Source organism: Haliotis rubra, unplaced genomic scaffold, assembly GCF_003918875.1.
Source record: "Haliotis rubra isolate DU_JTF1 unplaced genomic scaffold, ASM391887v1 Scf291, whole genome shotgun sequence".
In the NCBI taxonomy this organism is placed as follows: Eukaryota; Metazoa; Mollusca; class Gastropoda; order Lepetellida; family Haliotidae; genus Haliotis; species Haliotis rubra.
The window spans coordinates 448562-471267 of NW_025766959.1; the positions used below are offsets into that span (position 1 = coordinate 448562).

The window sequence follows — 22706 nt, forward strand, 5'->3', positions numbered from 1 at the left end:
CTTGATATCTCGAGCACGCGTATATTCAGCCTGAAGCAAGAGGGGTTTTCTTTCAAACACCATCATCCATTTTACCAGGTGTGCTGAACTATGTACACAGATTGGACAGAACAACAAACGTCAGGGCTGAACAAGAAGACGACATTATCATACGAAAAGCTAATGTATTTCATTATTGATGGGAAAAGTGCTTAAGTGTGGCCCAAATCCTGAGGGTATCAAATGTTTTGAAATGGGTATTCCCACCACACTGTGTAGATAAGTCGCAAGTCAGGTCTTAAAGGCCTCGCGTCGCCGTCGTGTTGCTCTTATGTGGGTTCAGCCGGCCGTCTGAACACTGTCCCAGCTTCACGAAACATCGATCACATTGTTCTGTGGTGACAATAACTAAGGTCAGATAACTCTAAATCACACTTTCTCTTCGCCCACGTATCCGGTATTTTACGAGCGCCTCGATCATTAGCTCATAGCCTAGCTATCATCACTATTCAAAAACCTACAATCTACGTACTGCCACATAACACTATACACGTGCTGAGGTGGATGTAATTGTTGAAGTAGTTCGATGCTGCCTCCATGACAACTTGTCATATATGTTTTTGCATGCTTTCCCCGGTGTGGTTTGAAAGTATTACTCAAATTTGTCTAAAGGTCATATATAAAAATATTCTTGTTTCTCACACATTACCGTCGACCCGACCCTAAGTTTCTATTTTTTACACTAGAGAAAAGGCAAAACTGACTCTCAAAATGTGCATGAATTTTTCACACTTCTAAGTTTTAATTTTCTATTGGAGAAAAAGTGTAAATTTCCACAGAAATCAAGGGGTTTTGAAAATAAAATAAAATAAAATGTAAAAATATAATCCGCCCGTCCGACCCATATCTTTTTGAAAAAGTGATGAGAAACAAGAATATTTCTTGTGTGGCCTTAATTTGAAGATATAGAACTAATCGTTAGATAAGGTTCACTGTATCGATTTCTCTTTTCTCCGGACGTCTGCACATACAGATGCGAGGGAAATAGAGTGGCCAAGGCCTGTATTGGTGAAAGTCCAACGGAAGCGAGCAGGAAGTCAAGTCTCTTGTGACAGGGCGAGTTGAGCAAGAGAAGCCCGACAGCTGGCATTGCAATTAGTGAGTGAGTGTGGTTTTACGCCCCTTTTACCAATATTCCAGCAGCATCAGCTGTCCGGTAGTACATTTTCCGAAAAACAATTAAACTCCTTGAGCTACCCTACATTATGTTTGTAAAAAGAACAATATATTCACAATGAGTAAGTGAGTGAGTATTGTCATACGCAGCTTTTTTGCAATATTCCAGCAACATCACGGCGGGGGACACAAGAAATGGGCTTCACACATTGTACCCATCTCGGCGTGACAAGCGAAGGTTTTAACCACTAGGCTACCCCACTGCCCTGTTTGTAATTAGATAACTATAGAAGCAAAATGGAGTCGCGATGCGGTGGTTTTTCTGTTAAGAACTAGATGGTCCTGTTAAACGTATTGCCAGACAACCCTAGTTAACAAACTACATTGTATTTCAAATATAACTGATAAGCACACTGTTCTCACTGAACAGTGCACTCTGCAATGATTACAAACTTTGTTGACCTATTGTTTGGAAACTTGCTTGAGAGGCATTTAGAAGTTGGAGCCCTGACGAAGGATAACAACACATGTATGAGGATAACAACACTATATGGATGCACAACTTCTTTATTGCTGTGAGAGCGACGTTTCGCTGTAGGTTCTAACACAGGTATTAAACAAGTGTCTTGTTTCTTATCACTTGCTTGATAACGGTGTTAGAACCTGCACCGAAACGTCGCTCTCACAGCAATAAAGAATGAACATAGAGATTTTTTCTGGGTTACATCTTCTTTTTATTCTCGAGTACAATAAAATAAAATAAAAATAATAAAAAAAAGATGTAACCCAGAAAAAATCTCTATGTTCATCAACTATCATGCCAATCAAGCAGCAATAAAGAAGTTGTCACCCAGAGCCTAGATTTTCGAAGCTCTCTTAGCGCTAAGATAGTCGTAAGTTAATGTTAATGTATGGCAATTACGACTATCTTAGACTTCCCCACAACAAACATGGCGACTTTCATGAGGGCACTCGCCCGGTAAGGTCGAACACTTAGTTTTGTTCGTTTTCGTCACCCAAACCTGCAACAATCAGCACGCTTTATTTCAACCTCAAACAAACAAAAGACAGTTCCCACCACAGTCGAACCAATGGAAAAATCCGAAGAACTAAAAAGATTAGAAAACATTTTGTTGACACCAATCCAGCCTCAGAAAAGAACTGGATCAACCATGGTTATGAGTCAACAGACCCTCAGCTGGACTGGTTCTTATGCGCGTTAAGGATATGCGACCATTAAGTCTTGTTAAAGGGAGGGTTTCAGGGCTTTCTGTGAACCATTGAACCCAAATTACCAGGTCCCATGTATTGCGATAATTCCCAACTACCTCATAAAGTCGTATGAAGTTTGCAAGGAGAACAAAATATCAGTACCCAAAACAGTACCTGCCGTTGCCCTAACTACGGACGCGTGGACAAGCGTAACCACTCACGGCTGTATCACTGTCCCTGCCCACTATACCTATGTTTGAACAGCTTGTTTTCTACATAGATATTCAGTCGTTCTTATCCAGCGTATTTCAGTGTTACATATTCAACAATCAACACATACATACGCATTCAAAATAACATTCACACTGGAGACCTATATCCTTAATAGTGAAAATTTTAATCACAATGAATACCATTGACGTGATCTCCGTTCAGCAGAGTTTCGGAAGAAGAAATACAGCGTAGTGTTACTCAATAAATGGTTAGTCTTTAGTTTGAAACCAAACCGTTTTCACTATAAGAAGTCTCAAATAAACAACAATGCTGTTTTACATATTCTTTAAGTTCCATAGTCGATCCATCTTTACAACATACTAGTATCTAATGCAGCACCAATCAATGAATGCTTTATCTATGTATCTTCCAACTTTGGAACGTGTTTTGCCGCATTTTAACCGTGATTAAGGTTAATTGATTATGTGACTTATCGTCCAGGTGAATGTTTAAAAGTTGCTAATATGTCATAACTGCAACGACATATTAATATTAGATAATCTTGAAAGCGCAGTCAAACTTAAAACCAAAGAAAAGAGAAGTAGATTGATTGGTTTCTTTTCCCGGACACATCCAATCATATTACAGCATTTACAGGCGTAATAAGGTATCACCGGCCCAGCTCATGAATATTAATCACATAATTGATCGCGTAGAACTGGGTCACAGTGACACTTACGTTGCCTTCACATTCTGTTTGCAAATAGAAAGGTAATAGATACTTCTATTGACATTGAATATCATGGACTCGCTGGACTGGTTTGTCCACAGAATCACCATGTTTCTGACAATAACAGTATCAATAACAGTATGCATTTGTTAGGAAGGCTTCATCCTTGCATACTAGTCTGACTTTGTAGGTACCTTAGTTGGTCCACAAGAGAAGCGTTCCTTGAGCTCAAACAACGAGAAACTTTCGGAAGGTCTTCCTTTGATGGACCAAGAACTCATTGAAAAGGAAAATGTGATTGCATCCCTACTTTCAGATTAAGACCTTGGTGACATAGATATCATATAAATGTACTGTCGTAACACTCTGATGGAGGTGTAGTGTATGCTTTGTGACAACCTCCATTCATCATCAGGAAGCTTGTATGCTGACATCTCAAACATTTTTTAGCTTGCAGTTACACTTCATTAATTGTTTACATATATTAGTCTAGAATAATTTATCAAATCGTTTAGTTAAAACAAAACACTTGAATGGGACGCCATAGTGCTATGTTGAAGATTAAATAAATTATTACAAAAGAAAAAAGGTTGTCATCCATACATTGTTATCCTTCCTTATTATTTGAAACCCAGCTACGTATTTGTAACGATAGGTGTTTCGACAAAAATCCGATTTCATAAGGACAATGTATGAAGAGAATACGTAATAATCGTCTTTTAAAAGAATGTCTTGTCCAGACTAGTTTATACAGGTGGCCGTCATATTGCTGAACAGGGCGTTAAACAACAAACAATAAATTAAAAGGTCATGTCAGTTAATGTAGGCTACAGACCAATATCCCTTACAAGATTACCACGCAGTACTTGACGGACACCGTGGAATTGGTCTTCAGTAACCCATGCTTGTCAGAAGAGGCCACTAACGGGATCGTGTGGTCTGGCTCGCTGACTTGTTGATGACTGGATTGTCTGGCCCAGACTTGATTATTTACAGACCGCCGCCATATAGCTGGAATATGCTGAGTGCGGCGTTAAAGAAAGAAAGAAAGAATTACTGCCATATGTGAATTCTGCTATTCGGAAGATGGTAAACTCCGAAACAGAGAAGAGATCGAAACAACACAAAACTTGGTGGACACTCGCATCTTACAGCCAATCTACGCATTCGTTATGAAATCAAATAGGTTTACACAATCCAATACTTAAATTATGATTTAATACCATATATCGAATTGCCTACATCATATGGTATATGCACCTGTTATGTTATGTTGTTTTTTATTTACAAAAACATGTTTGTAGAAGGCTCATCGCAGTTGAAGGCCCTCGCAACGATCTTTGCTCCAAGTTTTCAAATCATATATCATTTAGGTGACGTCCGTTAACTTCTCAAACTTGCTTGTATTCTTTTCCTCATCAAACTTTTAACCAGGCGGTGCAGAGGTTTTAGATGCAGATGTAACGTCGCACCATGTGTACGTATGTGGCAAAAATAACAAATTATATATATATAACATTGGCGGATCCACCAGAGGAAACGACTTACAACCACATTGAAGATTTTCTTTGCGCTGGCGGAACCAGTGGGGGGTTCAGGGGGTTCGAAGCCTCTGACCACCCCCCACCCCCTCCCCTTTCAAAATTTCTGGATCCGCCAATGTTAAAAGACCTTACATCTCGCTGCTACTTAAAGCTTTGTTTAGTAGTAACGATAACTAATTAATATCCAATTTAGGCCATTTAATGAGAAGAATTATCTGCCATTTTCATTATTGAGCAATATTATTCTTACTCAAGGTATTTCGAATAGCTTTATGGGCCTTGATTTACATAAAACATCAATTTTCATACCCCATATTATGTCCAATCGACCTGGTGAGCTACAAGGGTCATGGAACTTTGTCTACATCATAATTACAAGTATAAATCATTTTGAGGGTGTATAACATATATATATATATTATGATGTTAGTTGTTATACTTATCGAAGTGCGCCGAATATCCGCTGACTTTGGTACAATGCGGATCAATACACGGTCATGCAATGCTTATAAGGAATCACTTCGACAGTTGAAAACAGAACATACGATGAAAAACAAAAAGCAAAACGAAAAGGCATGAGTAAACGGATGCACTTTGTCACGCTGAAAGTCCACGACTTCATTGGTTTTCACCAGAGACCATATGGTCCTGTTTTCACAAACCTTTATCGTCTAAGTCGTAATGCGAAACTAAAGTACTCTCTAACCTTTGCATACGAAACTCAAACTAAAAGCCAGCTCTGCAACGGACACAACGCCATATTGAAAGTTCTCTGCCGTTGTTTCGAAGTGTGAACCATACCTCGAGCGAATGGCTGGTGGTTTACCTCGCCGAATTTGTAAAGTGAGAATTGACTTAAGTTAACTGATTCATAGATTAACATTTTTGTGAGTGTGGTAGGTACATGGTCGGTAATAATGGGCTGTTTGGCTAGTAGGAAGTAGCGGTCAGTGCCTTGGGCGTCCCAATCACCACGCGAAGATTATGAAGTAGGTTCTTATATATTAAAGATTACGCGAGGAAGTCAATCGTTTGCAATGTTGTCAGGTTAAATCTTACAGACTGAAATAATGTCAATATCGATTCGATTTGTATTTGGTCTATTTTGACAGGGTGAACCCTGACACTTGTCAAAATTCCGCCGCCGATGACATGTCACGACCTCAACCGGGAACAATCTCGATTCTCGTTTCACCAACTTAGATTAAATACGACGATCTGTAATTCGGTTTCACTGAAAAGAATTTTAGCTTTACACAATCACACAATACCCTGATGCGCTATTCACAGTCAGTCCAGTGTTTGAATGACATGATTATACAATGAATATACAATCATAACATTACCGAAATGATAGCATGTATATGTCAGTTCTTGACATATAGTGCATGCATACACAGAGTGCCAATCAGGTTGTGAGGCATAGTTGATGTGAAACATACATGGAGATTATTACTTGAGTATGTATGTCATCCTCATTTCATGAAACTAAACTAAGTCCTGTTATTCTTAAGTGAGACAGATTTGCGCCAGTCTTTAGAAAAATGTGCTGATCACAAACACTGTCTTAGAAGATTGCAATTTATGAATGGTGTTATCATTTTAAGAGTAATGTTATTCCAAACTACCCTACAATAAGATCTGAATGGCGTCAGTAACGTCATCCAAATGACATAAACAAGACACCGATAGATGTGAAATAATGTTTTACCTAGTGCATAAATGTTTATGAAATAGGTTTATTCTTACCTTATGGGTAATAAATGACAAGTTTGTCAGAGGATTGCCATGCAAACCATAAAAATGTCAAAATTGTGACTGTTTTGTTTAAAGTAAATGTGACATGAATAAACACCTTTGATACCTGTATGATCAGGTTTTGTTCACATGCAGATCTAGATCTGCAGTGTAAATATGTAATTATAATTCTAGTGTCACTAATCAGCTATTTATTATGTTGTTATTGGTTCTTCACTAAAATATACTTTGTAATTGTTATATACATGATATACTAGGGGGACTTGAATGGAAATTTTGTGTTAACTTCTTGACTAAAATGTTTATTTAGTTATTAGCTAAATGGTTCCTGACGTATGTGGATAAATATTCTCTTTATAGACCTTCTGTTAATCAATTTAATTCAAAGTATGAATTTGGCTGATCCATTAGCATTATGAAATGTTCTATTTGTTTTGACTTTAAATCACAGGCTCACAGTCACATTTTGCTTAATTTGCTAGGGTTTGCGCCAGTTAATAGCTTAAGCCGGTTAAGAGTATTAACTTGTATTTTATAAGCTTTTGTCTCTGTCTGCTGTACAGTGGGGGTAGAGGAAAGATTGCAGGAGCAGCCAAAGTTACTGCTGAACAACTTGATCACTACAGCCTCACCAGGTGTCAGCTCCATTTAGCAGTTAGTGTGCCCCCTGTCAGGATTATTCACTTTGTTTTAGATTCTTAAATTATGCCATGCCATGCATAGTGTATCAGGTCATGAGGCCAGGTCATGAATTAATTGTTAGCTCAGAAACTCATTCAAGTCTGTTCATAGTTATTAAAGGTCACATAAACCCTAGGGGGTACAAATACATAAATCACTAACTGGCATCGTTATAAATGAAACCCTGTCATTAAAACTACTCATTTCGACCTTTAATTGACTTAAATCGACCTTTTTGACAACAGTGCACAATTCTCACCCGCGAACGAAATTTCAACCAATCAGAGTGGCGCGCCTCTGTGACGTCATATGAGGAATAGCTTTGAGAGCCGATGCAGAATTCACCTACATTTTAGGGGGTAAATTATCGTGTTTACAGGCTTGTATAAACCTGAAATCGTGACAATTGTTGTGGAAAATGAAAGCTATATGTTCTCACAATCTACTGTCATTTAATTTTGTCTCCTGCTTTGCCTAGTTTCTGAGTTACAACTTGTTTTCATAGACGATTCTGTCAAAATCGATTGGTGTCGTTAGGCCCTATTTGTATAATGACTGATCCAAATTGATCCCATTTCTGTGTTGTTTTACCTCGATATTTAATCATGTCATGTAAAAATCTGTTTGTATTCTCAAAACAGTGTCGGCCCATAAGTTTTCACATGCAATACAGCAATTAATACTCCCTCGTTGTAACCCGTGTTAGGTGGTATAAACCTACACATGTTATTTGTCATCATTCACTTGATGGTCAGTTAATGAATTTATAACAGGTATAATTAGTGGTAACACACTTAGATTACCGACAAAGGTTCCCATTTGGCATTTCTTGTGTCTGGAGTAAATATTCAACATTATAAACATCGATCAAAGGATTAACCGATAACACGCTGATTGATTAATTACTTTTATCTTACACAGCGGAATTGTCAAAAGGTAGTGTTTATGTATGTAGATTTACTAATCTATACTGAATACACTCTGTCGTGTCGGTGTTCGCGTAAAAACAACGCCCTTCTTTCAAAGGATTAACCGGCAATACATTGATTGATTGCCCATTATTGGCTAACTAAATTACTGTTTTTAAAGAAAGGCGGACATTATGCAATTAGTTGCCAGGTGTGCTATCTTGGGTGACCAATGAGACTATACACCAATACCTGAAAAGGTTTATCACTTTTTCGTATGTTAAACTGTTAAAAGACACATCATTTGGAACAGTTTTGTGGATATTGATGGATACATTCCTCGAACAAGGTAATGGCCTGATATTGTTCCTATAACTTTAATCTGTTTTAATTTTAATATTTGCATTTTGTTTTTATTCATTTGTCGTAGCATTCAACAGAATCATTGTTTTCGCCAAGAAGTGTAATGAGACAGACAACATGCACTAGGTGTGTGTGTGCGAATTATGATTCACATTGGCAAACTATAAAATGTCTAGATATTACAGTTCTGTTATAAATTCACTGTAAGTATCAGCAGATCGTCTGCTTTTTATTTAGTTTCAAAATGCATACAAGTGTGATAATAAACTAATTAGGATTATAAGACCAAATATAAAGATGCTATTACATTGACTAGTATCTACATACTGGTGAGTGGACATTAACCATGGGAATGTAGCAAGAAATTTATCGCGCAGTATTGTGACTTGACCCCACCTCGCCTCCGTGGAAGAAATCGTTATGTTATAAGTTGTGTCATGCAAAATCCGTTTGGTTATGATTCCAATACATATTTAACAACGAGTAGAAAGTAGTCTTGATTTTCTAACTTGATGAAAACAAACTATAATCTCATTAATTCTAACAGATTTTTTATTTTTAAAATGGCGGGCCCTGTCAGGAAAATCCGCCAGTCTGAGGATAAATGGTATTTAGGTTTGTTTTCACCGAGTTAAAATCAAAACTACTTTTCTACTGGTAGTAAAATATGTATTTTATTGATGGCCAATAGGATTTTGCATGACATAGCGTATATCATAACAATTTCTCTCGTGGCAGCGAGGTGGGTGTCAATATAATACTACTTACAATATTATTGTTGCCGACCACAACCTCACTTCCGAGGAAGAAATCGTTATGTTACAAGTTGTGTCATAGAAAATCTTTATGGTCATCAATCATATGCATATTTTACTACAACTAGTAAGTAGTTTTGATTCTTTAACTTCCGTGAAGCGATCTGAACACAAGTAAGATATCGTTTCAGGCTTCCACAACGCTAAACCGACTCACAAACATAACCCATTTAGCTTACGAACTGCGGGGTCCTGTGGAAATCTGTGCATGGGGACACCATTGCCCGACCCTAGAGCAATTGGCGACAAAGCAACGATTCGGCATGTCGTCGTTGATGTCGAGAAATCATCAAAATGTTGAGCGTGCTACACATTTTATATACAACTAACTGAAAATCGTTCCTCATCTGACGTCACTGCAGTGCTCTGGCGACAGAGTTACGTAACCTGTCTGTGGTTTCGTTGGTGGGCGAGAGGGAAGCAGGCGACTTTTTGGCCACTTTTAATCGCTCGGTATTAATTAACCACAAGTTTTTAAAGAATAAATTTGGTGTTCCGCATAAGACTAACCACAAATCTTTCATATGTAATGGTTAAAAGAGTAACAAAAAACAAAGTTTAGTGGTTCTTTAAGAACATTCCATATGCTTTCTCTTCGTACACAGTAGACACTAGACAGAGCCAAGCTATGACTGAAATATTTGATGGTACCAGTGAAATTGTATCTGGAATGTACCAGTGGAATTGTATCTGGAATGTACCAGTGGTACCCGTGCAGTGTCTGGAAGAGCTACTTGCCTACTATCCATTGACTGGTAGCATTTCTGTCCGGATATGTGAAATTTATTCAAAATGAATGTACTTCTCGACTATCTATTAGTGTTAGATAACTTTGCTAATATTATCAGGAATATTTTTGGAAGTCACTTTAGATTTTCTTTATTTGAAAATCCTTGACTGAATGACATTGCCATTTTGTATCCCTTGTGGTGAAAGAATCACAGTCAAGCATGCCCTGCTTGACTGTATTGACTTTTCCATCAGCAATAACTATTTCAACACTTCATCCATGAAGGATCTTTTTGATAATGTCAGTTTTCATTTACTAATTTTTTTTTTTTAAGAATGGAATTCTTTCAGTATCCTCAAACAGGATTGAACTATTGTCCCCCTGAGAGGGTTCATAAGCCCATGTCATTCAAAGTGTTTTAATTGTAGAATATGTGTCTGTATAAGACATGGCTAAATTTGACAAAATCACTGTAAATCCAGCTATGGTTCATGGAGATAGCAAAAGTCCCAATTATCTCTGGTATGGTGATCTACCTTCAATTGTTGGTGATCTGTAGCCCTTTTTTATAATTTGTTGTATATGGAAATATTGTTTTATGGATACCTGCTAGTTTTAAATTTAAACCCGTGATATTCTTGCATCTGGTATGTACCAGTGGTAAGTGGAATAAAACCATACTCATTCACTCACTCAACTGAAGATATTTCCTTTGATGGATGTGTGATTGACCTGTTTGAAAAGCACCCCCAGTTCATTCCATGAATGACCCATGATGATCTGGGGTAGAATAGGTCTTCAGCAACCTATGCTTGCCACAAAAGGCGACTATGCTTGTCGTAAGAGGCGACTAACGGGATCGGGTGGTCAGGCTCGCTGACTTGGTTGACACATGTCATCGATTCCCAATTGCACAGATCGATGCTCATGCTGTTGATCACTGGATTGTCTGGTCCAGACTCGATTATTTACAGACCACCGCCATATAGTTGGAATATTGCTGAGTGTGGCGTAAAACTAAACTCACTCACTCATTCCATGAACACTCAACCATGACACTGAGAAAGAAGGGGGTGTCCTAACACTACAGCAGCTGCACAGTAGTAATTGTTAGATTGTGGTCAACATTCAACCACTCATAGGGTCCCAGGAAGTAAACACTACAGCAGCAGACCTCAACATCCTCCTTAAAAGTTAAATGTGAACAGATATGCCAGCCATCATTAGGGCTGCAACGATTCACCCAGACCTCGATTTGATTTTCGATATTGGACCCTTGATTCGATTTTCGATATTGGTCCCTTGATTCGATCATTTTGATTCGATTCTTCATACAAGTAAAAACATCAGATTTCATTTAACTCTCAGAGTTTATTAAACAAAACATATCACACTGAAAACCTTTTCCAAGATTTGACAAGGAAATCAGGAATGTAAATGATGTAGCCTTTTTCAAACAAATCAAATATGATGACAGAACAGCACTCAAACATTGAATCGAAATAGTGATAATGGCTATCTATAATCGAAACTAAGGTGTCAGATTCAATTTTCGATGAATCGAGCTAATCGTTGCAGCCCTAGCCATCATGCCTTTTTAGTATTATGAAAACAGTTTTAACTGAGATAAAATGAACAAGCATGATTTGCTTTTTCACTACAGGTATTGGCACTTTACAGCTTGATTACAAATCACTTGGCTTATCAGAGGGGTACACAAAGTCCGCAGTCTAGACTACCAGTTGTCCGACTTCCATTTTTGTGGAAGCCGCAGAGGCTGAGCAGTCTAGGGGTCTGACTTTGTGTGCTGGCGATTAGGTGCCTGACTCTGAGGGTGTGGGTTCGAATCCCGGATGGGACTCAACCCAAAAAAGTACTAGAAATTGAGAATCAGTACTTTTCTGAGAAAGTGTAACTCCAAATATAACATATGTTACACTTGGTTTAGCTTTGTTAACGGGGCGGTGGGTAGCCTAGTGGTTAAAGTGTTGGCTCGTCACACCGAAGACCCGGGTTCGAATCCCCGGGTTCGAATCCCCACATGGGTACAATGTGTGAAGCCCATTTCTGGTGTTCCCCGCCGTGATGTTGCTGGAATATTGCTAAAAGCGGCGTAAAACCAAACTCAGTCAGTTAGCTTTGTTAACAGATCTATTTTTACTTGGTTGGGTAAAACAATGGTGTGCAAAAGATCAACTTCAAGAGAGCCTTACAGTTAATAAATGAAACAAGGAATAAAGATTATATTTCTTTTTAATTACTATGCTTTTTACACCAATTAACCCAGATTTTTGTTATTGCATCAATTGAGAGGGTAGAATGGGGTATCTTTTTGTGTGTGATTCATTCTGTTGGATGCTTTCTTTTTCACTGAAGCATGAAATCATTATGAAGTTGAGCTTATGCACCTATTGACTTGAAATGTGAATGCCAGCTGAATAGCACAACTGATACCTTAAAGCCGTTTGTTTTTTTCTAATTGCCCATGTCAGAATTAGGTCTTGCAACATGCATTGTTAATTTGAAACTGTTTGCTTTTTTATGTAATTTAATGTGTATCTGATTTGTTTGTCAGGAAACTCAGCGTTTGCAACAAGAGCCAGTGCCAGGTATTCATGCCTGCCCTGACGATAGAAATGCCAGATATTTCCACATAGAAATTGCTGGGCCGTCTGAGGTAGGTACACTGGAACACTACAAACAGTTATCATTAGGGCTGTTCGGATTCTCTGGTATATTCGGTGAATCAAATTGGATCCCTTCATGAATTAAGTTTGTTATTTGCAATCACTAGAATACATTTTTATGAATTTTATGAATTTTTTTAACTTGAATTTGAGCGTTATTTAATTTAGATATGGTAAATGGAGTATATACATGCCAGGATAATAGTTAGGGGTGAAATGGTATACCGCAGTATTAGTGAAACCGCAGTATTGTCTTCAGTTAGGTATACCACAATGCAATAAAAAAATCGGTATTTTCAGTTTTCGTACCATCATTTTATTAACCTTTTTAATCTACGCATTTCTTTGCTCGACGGCTGCTACTTTCCCAGAACTAAGCTCTCATATACCTAACCGAAACAGATCGAACCGAAGGCCTTGTACCACCATGCATACTGACTCACCCCTAATTATAGTCAACAATTTGCTTAATAGTGGATTCATTATAGCCTAGTGGTTAAGCATTCGCTCGTTACACTGAAGACTCGGGTTCGATTTCCTCCATGGGTACAACTTTTGAATCCCATTTCCGGTGTCCCTTGCAGTGATATTGCTGGAATATTGCTAAAAGTAAAAGCGGCATAAAACTAAATTCGCTCACTCTAAATGACCACAATGAAATTGAATGGACTAACAGATTATCAGAGTTTAGTCCCCATTTAGGTAATATGTTTTGAAAGTTTCTGGTATCAGAGCTATAGTTTTATGATTTAAGCAACAGCAGAAGAACATATGTAACTTCTGTATCAGTATTACCCATGACTGATAATGCTGGTTTGTTTCAGTCCCCATATGAAGGTGGTATTTTCAACATGGAACTTTTCCTACCAGAAGAGTATCCAATGGCAGCGCCTAAAGTACGCTTTCTCACAAAGATATATCACCCTAATATCGACAAATTAGGAAGAATTTGTTTAGATATTCTTAAAGGTGAGTAGACAATAAAATGTTAAATGGATAGTGACCAATCTACCAAAAATCTCTTTATGTAATCTCAGAAGTCCTTTGGAAAATCTGAGTAATAACATTCATTCAGTCTAACTTGATTGCATGTCATCATATTCCAACATATTGGATTGATGCTCATGATGCCAGTCCCCAGATTTCCTCATCCAGACTTGGTGCTCTACCGAACACTGTCATATAGATGCAGCTGAGTTGAATGTTGGTGTCAGAATTCTGTAAATCATGAAATTAATGCTTCACGATTTTAGTGCGAGTGCGAGGGTCTAGACTAAAATGCGCTACGAAATTAATGCGAGCTCAGGAATCTGTGTTGATGATAAAATGTGACATCCTGAATCTTTGGTGTTATTCATTTTCTTTTCACACTTGTTATTTACCAAATAACCTGAATTGAGCTTGTTATGCAATGAATGGAAATGAGCTGACGAAGTTTTGATTACGCTGCCTTGTTTGATCACGTGATTGCTTGCTACTACTTGTCTTATGGCAACATGTATAAACGTAATCCGACTTGAAAGACACAACTCATCTACCACTCGGGTACAACAAACAAGTGGCTGGAGAATGTCCGATCTGGCTGATGTGCTTGAATGACTTTAAACAATGACCAGTGATTGTAACCAGTGATAATTACATGTGGCTTGAGATACCTGTAATGAGGAAGTGACCTGTATTGGTGTAATGTGTAGTGTCAACAGATTTACGTTTTCTGTCTGTTATAATGTTCTCAAAAGTAGACATGGTCAGACTGAAATGCATCATTATAATAATGTGAGATTACTGAGAAGAGTACAGAGGCATTTTTTCGCATTAATTTCATGATTTACAGTACATGATAGACCTTCCAGCTAACTTACTCTATGAAAGAAGGAAAGTTGAAGATTGAGTTGTTACCGGAAGGTCATATCTTCACAATTAATTGCACAGGTACATAGAACCTGAAAACAATAAATCCTGGGTATGCAAATGAGCCTCCATGATCTGGAGGATAGAGCATCTGCCCAGAGAGCTGAAGCTCAATGTTTTAGTCCATGGCTACGTCATACCAAAAGATATTAAGAGATGCTACATATTGTTGCCCTGCCTGGTGCCCAGCACTTAGCTGTTTGGAGTCTTAGTCTAGAGAGTATTCATGTTAAACTGTGACATGGTATTTCAGTGGGCTGGGACAATTAATCCAGTATTGGTCCAGGCTGGTATAAATAGCCACATACACTGATACAGGCACATGTTTGCATGGCAAAACATCGTGTATGTTTACTGTTGTATGTATACAATACATTATCCCAGTAAGGAATTCTAAGCAGACCAAAGGATGTTGTTTTACTTATTGTGATGTACCTAATAAGCTGATCTTTCAATATCACCTTGAAAGAGTTGGAGGTGTCCTGTTACTTAAGTATCAAATGTCTTGATCTGGGGTATTTGCACTATTTGTGATATTAACAATCACAACAACAGCAACTTCTGTGACTAAACGTGTGCAGGTATCAAACAAAAGTTATTCCACAGGGTATAACTGGTAGCTAAACGTACAAATTCGCCCTCCAGTTTCAGTGCTTGTGTCAATGTCTGTTTCAAACAGTTGATGCCATTTGGTGTAAGAGCAACCTAGACTCAATAGAAAACATGAAGAGCTTTCACTGGCATTACTGGCTCGCTCTGGTTGTTAGGAAGTCTTTTTGACAGTCAAAAACCTCCAGTCTTCAAGTAACTTGTGAGGACTACCGTCCTGACTTTGGTTGTCAGCTATATTAACGTCATCACATTCAGCATCCTTAACTCAAACAAGTTGTCATTTACAAAACAAACAAGGTTTCTCCACTTTTGATGAAGATATTTTGTGATTTTTACAATGATACACAACATTGTTCCTCAAAATATGTCAAGTGCATATTTAAATATATCTTAAATGTTTTGTTTTTCCTTATCCTGACTCATGCTTATTATGCTTGTCTCCTCCTATGCGAATGATAGTGGAACACTTGAAATCCCTTGTAGTTCCCTTTAAAGCGGACGTATAAGTACACTCACCCACGAGTTGCCTCCCTTGCATAGTTTCCTGCCAAAACAGTCACATGACTAACCATGCTTGTCACTCTCTCCTCCATCGCCCTGGTGGATGGTTGTGGGAACTTGGGAGTCCCTATACGGCACTAATATCCTTTTATATTTCGACCCCTTAGCCCAAATTTAGCTGTATACGGTTTTCGGTCTGTATTATTATTCAGTGTATATAGGAATTATGTTCAAATTTATGTAAATAATGTTGCTTTCATCACATGTATTTGTTGTTTACATTTGATGAAATCGTGTTCTCTTTGCAGGCACCGACTGTCTGCGGCTGATCCGCACCCCCTTTGTCCTTGTACTAATCAATGTTCTCCCAGCTCTCGCTGTCAATATTGTATAAAATTTTCTACGTTTTAATTTAATAACTATTTGTTGGCCTTATTTAGATGTGCTAAGGACAAGGTGCGGAATTATCACAAGGCATGGCGGATAAAACGAGAGATAACGTCAGTAACCGTGTGTTGTCATCTGCAAATGAAACTAATGTTTCTAGTGATTTGCTGGGTTCGTCACAAGAGCAGACCTCTGTTATGAGGAAGAGGACTGCGTCGGCAGAGTTGGCTTCATCACAGTCTAAGAAGCACAAGTCGTTATCTATGAGTTCACAGAAGAAGACGTCTGCGTCGAAATCGTCTTCGAAGTCTTCCAGTTCTACTAGACCTGTTCATCAGACGTCATTCAACGAAGATATCGAAGAGGCAGAAATCTTCGACGACCCGCTGATTTTGCTGCCAGAAGTTACCTTAGTCAGCAAAGTGTCACAGCAACAGTTGTCGGCCAGATCTACGTCTTCTGCCGCTTCATCAGCGCAGCAGATGATTAGAGATTGTCCGTCAGCGTCGCAGACATCGGGTGCCAGAGAGAACATCAGCGTTTCTTCACTTCATTCACAATGCAGACTAGAAGATGAGGCCACATTCTTGGATGCGTCATCTACTCCTCATCAGTCAGCAAAGAACTTTGACCAGGGTGAATGGAGTCCACACCACAGGATGCAGCACTCGTGAATCATCAGTCAGCGAACACAGCAGTTGCAGATCATCATTTGACGGATGCAGTCACGATGCAGGATCACCAGCGTTCGAGAAGGTCTTCACCTGCTGAGGATTCAACGTTCTGCAGTCGTGAGGGATCCACGAATGTCAATGAGGAGGATACAGTTCGAGAACGTCGCCGTTCCATCTCCAGGGAATCTCCTCCGAGCCACCATGAACGCACCACGTCAGTATCAAGCAGATCCTACAGTCTTAGATCTACTTCACCGGCCTGCAGGGAGTATCGTTCTCGAACAAGAGATTCCAGCCGTGATGAGCATTCGCGAAAGGAGGATCCTAGGAAGGACTCGCCATTGGAGCATACGCGAAGAGATTCGCGAAGACACAGCTCGTCAGACAAGGATGAAGAGAGCGATGGGATGGATCGTGAGTGGTCTCGATTTAGCATCTCCATCCAAGGAACGGAATGAAGCACTCACTTACAGAATGTTTGATGATGACTTTGATTCGCTCACGATCCCGCCTATTGAACCCATCGTAGGAGTCCCAGCAAGCCTCAGTCTAGCCTTCGTAAAAGCAACGAAGTCACAGAACCAGCATGTTCCAGTTTTTAATGCGCGAAGATTCCCTCTTCACCACATGAGCCATTTATGAGAGCGCCCGACTTAGATGAGAATTACAGACTTATCAACGATAGCCGCAGTAAACTATATAAAGTGGATGATAAAAAGATTGCACAGTTGGATACCACAACTAGACACACATTCTTCGGACTGGTGGTCATTGCAAAGTTCCAGAACTCTCGTGATGAAGAGGATAGGATGTTTTTATCTGCACTTCTCACCCAGAAGAGGGATCAACAATTCATGTCGGACCACTTGGCATCTACATCTGCGGGCCTTACGCTGTTAAGAAGACAGGGTCTTTTATCATCCTGCAACTGGAGCGAAAGATATACCAAGTCACTCCTGAGAGTACCATGGTCAGCCCCCACTCTTTTCGGCGGAGGAATTGAAGAGGTTGCCAAAGAGGTCACTCACGACTCTAGAGAAGTGATGATGATTAAGCCGATCGACACCTTAGCGAATGTCATCCGCCAGACGTCTCATCGTTACAGCAACAAATCCAAGTTTGCGAATATCCAGAAGGCCAAGGAGAGGAAATATTCTAGTTCCAGAGGAGCCAGAGGTTCTTTTCGTCGGCCAGCCGGGAATACCAGGAATGCCTCGGGGCGAGGACATGTCCCTAGAGGTTCCAGGGAGTCGAGACGTTGAAGAGTGGATTCGGAACGACAGTCTTCCACCCCCAGCCGTTCCTGTGCAACCATCGACAGTGGGTGGACGTTTGCAGCGCTACACACATCTGTACGTGGATGCGTCGCTACAAGGATGGGGAACACACCTCCAGAGCAAGGTAGCTGCAGGAAAGTGGGTCGGAAAGGGAACGAAATCTGCACATCAATCAACTAGAGATGAAAGCAGTCATCAACGCCTTACAACATTAGTCGAAGTCTCTGATCAACAAAGCATTGACAGTGCACACGGACAGCTCCACAGTGGCATTTTACATAAACAGACAAGGCTCAACAAGATTAGCAAGTCTGCTACATCTCATATTTCAGCTGTGGACAAGCTGAACATCTGGATAAAGGCGTGTCGTATTCCCGGAGCAAAGAACATTCTAGCAGATGCTCTGTCTCGGCCACAGCAACCATCCCCGACAGAATGGATGCTTCATCCGGAGGCGCTTCGTCTCATCATAAGGACGCTAGGATCTCCACTTATAGATCTATTTGCCACAAGGTTCAACAGGCAGATGCAGACGTTCGTCTCACGGTACCAGATCCGCTAGCATGGACAACAGACGCATTGAACATGTCAGGGGAAGGACTAAACACATACGCTTTTCCAACATCGGTTCTAATCCCGCAAGTACTCTAGAAAATCAGGCAGACTACTGTCCTCCAACTGATTTTGGTCGCGCCCTTTTGGCCAGCGAGAGTGTGGTTTCCTGATCTCATTCAAGAACTAGGAAATCCAAACCTGAAACAACCAGAATGGCCGAACCTACTGGTTCATCTGCACACCAAGCAAGTTCACGGGAATCCGGCATGTTCCAGCTTCAAGCATGGACAATGTCAAAACTTGCTTGAGGAAGAGAGGTTATTCCGCCAGAGCAGCGAAAGCGGTCACTCTAGCTCTTCGCAGATCTACTCGCAACCTGTATGATGACAAATGGCAGAGGTTTCAACAATATGCTCGGCGCAAAGGTTTCACAGCAACGAAAGCATCTCATCCTCAAGTGGCAGATTACTTATGTCATCTACGACAGACTAAGAGATTGAAAGGTTCGACCTTATCCACGTACTTGGCGGCTATTAGCTCAGTTTTGACCATGAAGACAGGCAGCAACTTGACAAAAGTACTAGAACTACTGGCCTTATTACGTTCCTTTAAGCTGGAGCATCAGCAAAAGAAATATAAGGCACCTGCGTGGGATCTCAATGTAGTACTACAACATCTCACCAATGATACCTACGAGCCGTTAGAGCAAACGTTACTCGAACTACTTACACAGAAAACATTGTTTCTACTCGCCTTAGCCACGGCAGCCCGAGTATCAGAAATACATGTGCTGGATTTTGGACGAACTCGGTTCGACACAGGACATCATGCGGCAGCACATTTTGTGGCAAAGAATCAGCTACCTGGTCAACCAGATAGACAGTTTCATGTACCAGCCTTATCAACAATCCTCGGACAGGAGGATGTACAGGATTTATATCTATGTCCCGGTTAGAGCATTGAAAATTTACCTTAACCGGACAAGAACAAGGAGACAAAAGTTCAAGGGCCTGTTTATACCGTTGTCTACAGAGACATCCACAGAAGTCTCCCGAACAACAATATCAGTATGGATGAGAGCCGTTATACTAAGGGCCTACAAAGCAGCAGGATTGCCACCTCCAAGTGCATCCAACCCACACGAAGTTAGAGCTTTGGCGTCTACTCTCGTTCTGCATGGGAATTGCTCAGTAGTATCAATAATGGAAGGCTGGTTTTGGAAATCAGATACGATGTTTGCCAACCACTACCTGAGAGATATTGCCACCGAAGACGTCTCCGGCATTCACCAGTTTGGGCCATTTGTTGTTGCACAACAACTAACGGTTGCACAGAGGCGTTGAATAGAAAATCTCACCCTCTTATCATGTAACTTGCTGATAACCTTCACTCTGGAGAGTCTTGGTTGAGAGTCCATGTTTACGTCTAAAACAGACCAACATGAGTGATTTAGACCTTGTACGCGTACGGAAATACTTGTACGTGAGAAGGGTTGTAACTCTTACGATAAGAAGATACTTCTTACATGAGTTATTATAGATATCTAGCAAGGATACACTAGTATATCTTAAATCCACATGAATCGTAGATTCACTTGTCTTAAAGAAGTCTGACAAGATGTGGTAACCCCAAGTTGGCAGATGGAAGTTGGAAGAACACTATTGCCAAGAAGTGCCGTATGATAGTTCCCATGGGGGTAGATACAGGACGTATCTAGGACAGCCAATAAATCCGGAGAAGGTGACCTGACCCACCACCAATCCATCAGATTCTGGAAGCATAATACGCATGAGTCAGGATAAGGAAAAATATGTAATTTTCTGGATAAAATTGATATTTTATACTTATCCTGACTCACGATGTCAAGCCCTCCCATCTTGCCCACTAATGGCACTTTGGATTTCACGGTAAATCCACGTGTCGGGCATATTATGGAGAGAGTGACAAGCATGGTTAGTCATGTGACTGTTTTGGCAGGAAACTATGCAAGGGAGGCAACTCGTGGGTGAGTGTACTTATACGTCCGCTTTAAAGGGAACTACAAGGGATTTCAAGTGTTCCACTATCATTCGCACAGAAGGAGGAGACAAGCATAATAAGCATGAGTCAGGATAAGCATAAAACATCAATTTTATTCAGAAAATTACATATTGCTATTGAAATGAGAGGAGCATAGTCAACTTATACAGATATTCCCCAGATGATGGTACTGATCAGGTTGACGTTTTGTGGAAATGGTAAACGGGTGATCTCGCTTCATACTGAAGATGATGTTGTGTCTTGTTTGTGTTACAGATAAATGGAGTCCAGCTCTTCAGATCCGAACTGTCCTTTTATCCATCCAAGCTCTTCTTAGTGCGCCTAATCCTGACGATCCCTTGGATACAAATGTAGCAGACAAGTGGAAACAGAATGAGAAGGAGGCAGTTGCAACAGGTTAGCTACGTATGCTGCATGTCACTGGGAATCTGATATGGGTTCTTTGGGGCACAGCAACACTAGTATATAATACATGCCAGAATTATATAACCTGAACGTCATGGTTCCTCATCTGGACAAGTTGACAAAATCATGTAAATGACTGTATGATCTTCCTGATGGTGAAATGTGATGCTCATAATATATACCATATGTTTACCTTGCCCAGACAAGACTTTTTACACAGAAAAGATAAAACTTGTGTTATTGGAGATATGTAAAAAGTCACTCTTGCCATGGTACTTTTAATTGATTATTGGTAATCTGAGTAACTGGCTATTGTTAATTCACACAGAATTGTTATTTAGAAAATAAATCTACCCAGAGGCAGTCACATTTGACAGCTTCAAAACATTAAGTATTCTTCTTCAGGACAATGTTTTTATGATTCAGTATTATTTGGTGGATGTTATTTTCTACAACTGTTTGGTTGTGAATGCGTTTTCTTTGTCACTGTTCTACTCTCTTTTTTGGTTTCTAGCAAGAGAATGGACCAAGCTATTCGCTGTAAAAGAGCAAAGGCCCAACAGTAACCAAAAATGATGGACTTGGGGAGGTTAAGACAGCCATCACCATGCGTAACACTCAGCACATTGGACTTATGAATTCCTGTACAGATGCGCCATCAGATAATGAGTACGAATTTATGACAGCCCATCATGTATTCATAAGGGAACATGTTTCGTATTTCAAAGGTGACTTGTGAGGATTTTTCCATTGACATCGACCTGTTGCTAGGAGTATTTCTCTAGGTAATTTACGCACTGAGTCACAGAGTAAAGTTGACCATCCTGTGTCTTTCTGTCAAATAAGTAGGGATAATTTCATCAGGAGAGCATCACTGTAGTATATTACAGCTCACATATATCAAGGAAACTAATTGAAGCCAGATTTTATTGTCTTGTCGGAAACTGCTAGCCTTTCTCAAAACGTTTTCTTTCTCTTTTCTTTTATCTTGCAAGATGCACGGCAAATAACCTTAGCTTTTGCCGAAGCTATTTATTTTGGTTTGTGTATATGTCTCTCAATGTTGTTTACAAATCTATGACATCAAAATAAATATCATTTCACAGAATCATGTTGGTTTTTTATTTGGATTCCACTGCTGTAGTCAGCTGTGACACTTACCATGTGCATCTTTGTCAATCAGGCTCTGGGTATTGAATGATAATATTGACTGTTATGCCAATTGTATTTTAATTCTTTCCAGAGAGGTCATTATATATCTTCTATATGTCTTCACCATACTTTGAATACATACCAACCTAGGGATGAAGTCATACCTTTGAGGGATTTTGGAACCAAAAGGTCAAGACTGTTTGACTTTACAGAGCCAGTAACTTGAAAGGCTGTCCTGTTTTCATGGACGTATATGGGCATGTCTAGAAGCACTCTAGAAGCAGTCATGGTTAGGGTCATGATTTGTATGAAGAGTGGTATCATACCTGGTAATGGTTGCTTCTTTAGTTTCTTGATAAAGATATAGTGTGGTAGCCATGTTTTCAGACTGATAGT

The 22706-nt window shown here is 39.7% G+C and overlaps 2 protein-coding genes across 2 annotated transcripts; both read left to right on the plus strand.

Moving 5' to 3' along the window:
- The first annotated feature begins 5577 nt into the window (after positions 1 to 5577).
- On the plus strand, positions 5578 to 22266 carry LOC124281968 (ubiquitin-conjugating enzyme E2 N-like). Its single transcript, XM_046717973.1, has 5 exons — positions 5578 to 5697; positions 12685 to 12786; positions 13621 to 13765; positions 21009 to 21149; positions 21673 to 22266. Exons 1-5 carry the CDS (start codon positions 5665 to 5667, stop codon positions 21732 to 21734), a joined length of 483 nt encoding a protein of 160 aa, XP_046573929.1. The 5' UTR covers positions 5578 to 5664; the 3' UTR covers positions 21735 to 22266.
- Positions 16294 to 17633, plus strand: LOC124281967. Its single transcript, XM_046717971.1, has 2 exons — positions 16294 to 16712; positions 17126 to 17633. The coding sequence occupies exons 1-2, from the start codon at positions 16297 to 16299 to the stop codon at positions 17337 to 17339; spliced, it is 630 nt and encodes a 209-aa protein (XP_046573927.1). The 5' UTR covers positions 16294 to 16296; the 3' UTR covers positions 17340 to 17633.
- Positions 22267 to 22706: the final 440 nt, after the last annotated feature.

Coding starts and splice junctions, on each gene's coding strand:
- LOC124281968 (XM_046717973.1), top strand. CDS start 5,665: ATGGCTGGTGGTTTACCTCGCCGAATTTGTAAA. Junction 12,787..13,620: donor AAATTGCTGGGCCGTCTGAG/GTAGGTACACTG, acceptor GGTTTGTTTCAG/TCCCCATATGAAGGTGGTAT. Junction 21,150..21,672: donor GAAGGAGGCAGTTGCAACAG/GTTAGCTACGTA, acceptor TTTGGTTTCTAG/CAAGAGAATGGACCAAGCTA.
- LOC124281967 (XM_046717971.1), top strand. CDS start 16,297: ATGGCGGATAAAACGAGAGATAACGTCAGTAACCGTGTGTTGTCATCT. Junction 16,713..17,125: donor ATTAGAGATTGTCCGTCAGC/GTCGCAGACATC, acceptor CTACAGTCTTAG/ATCTACTTCACCGGCCTGCA.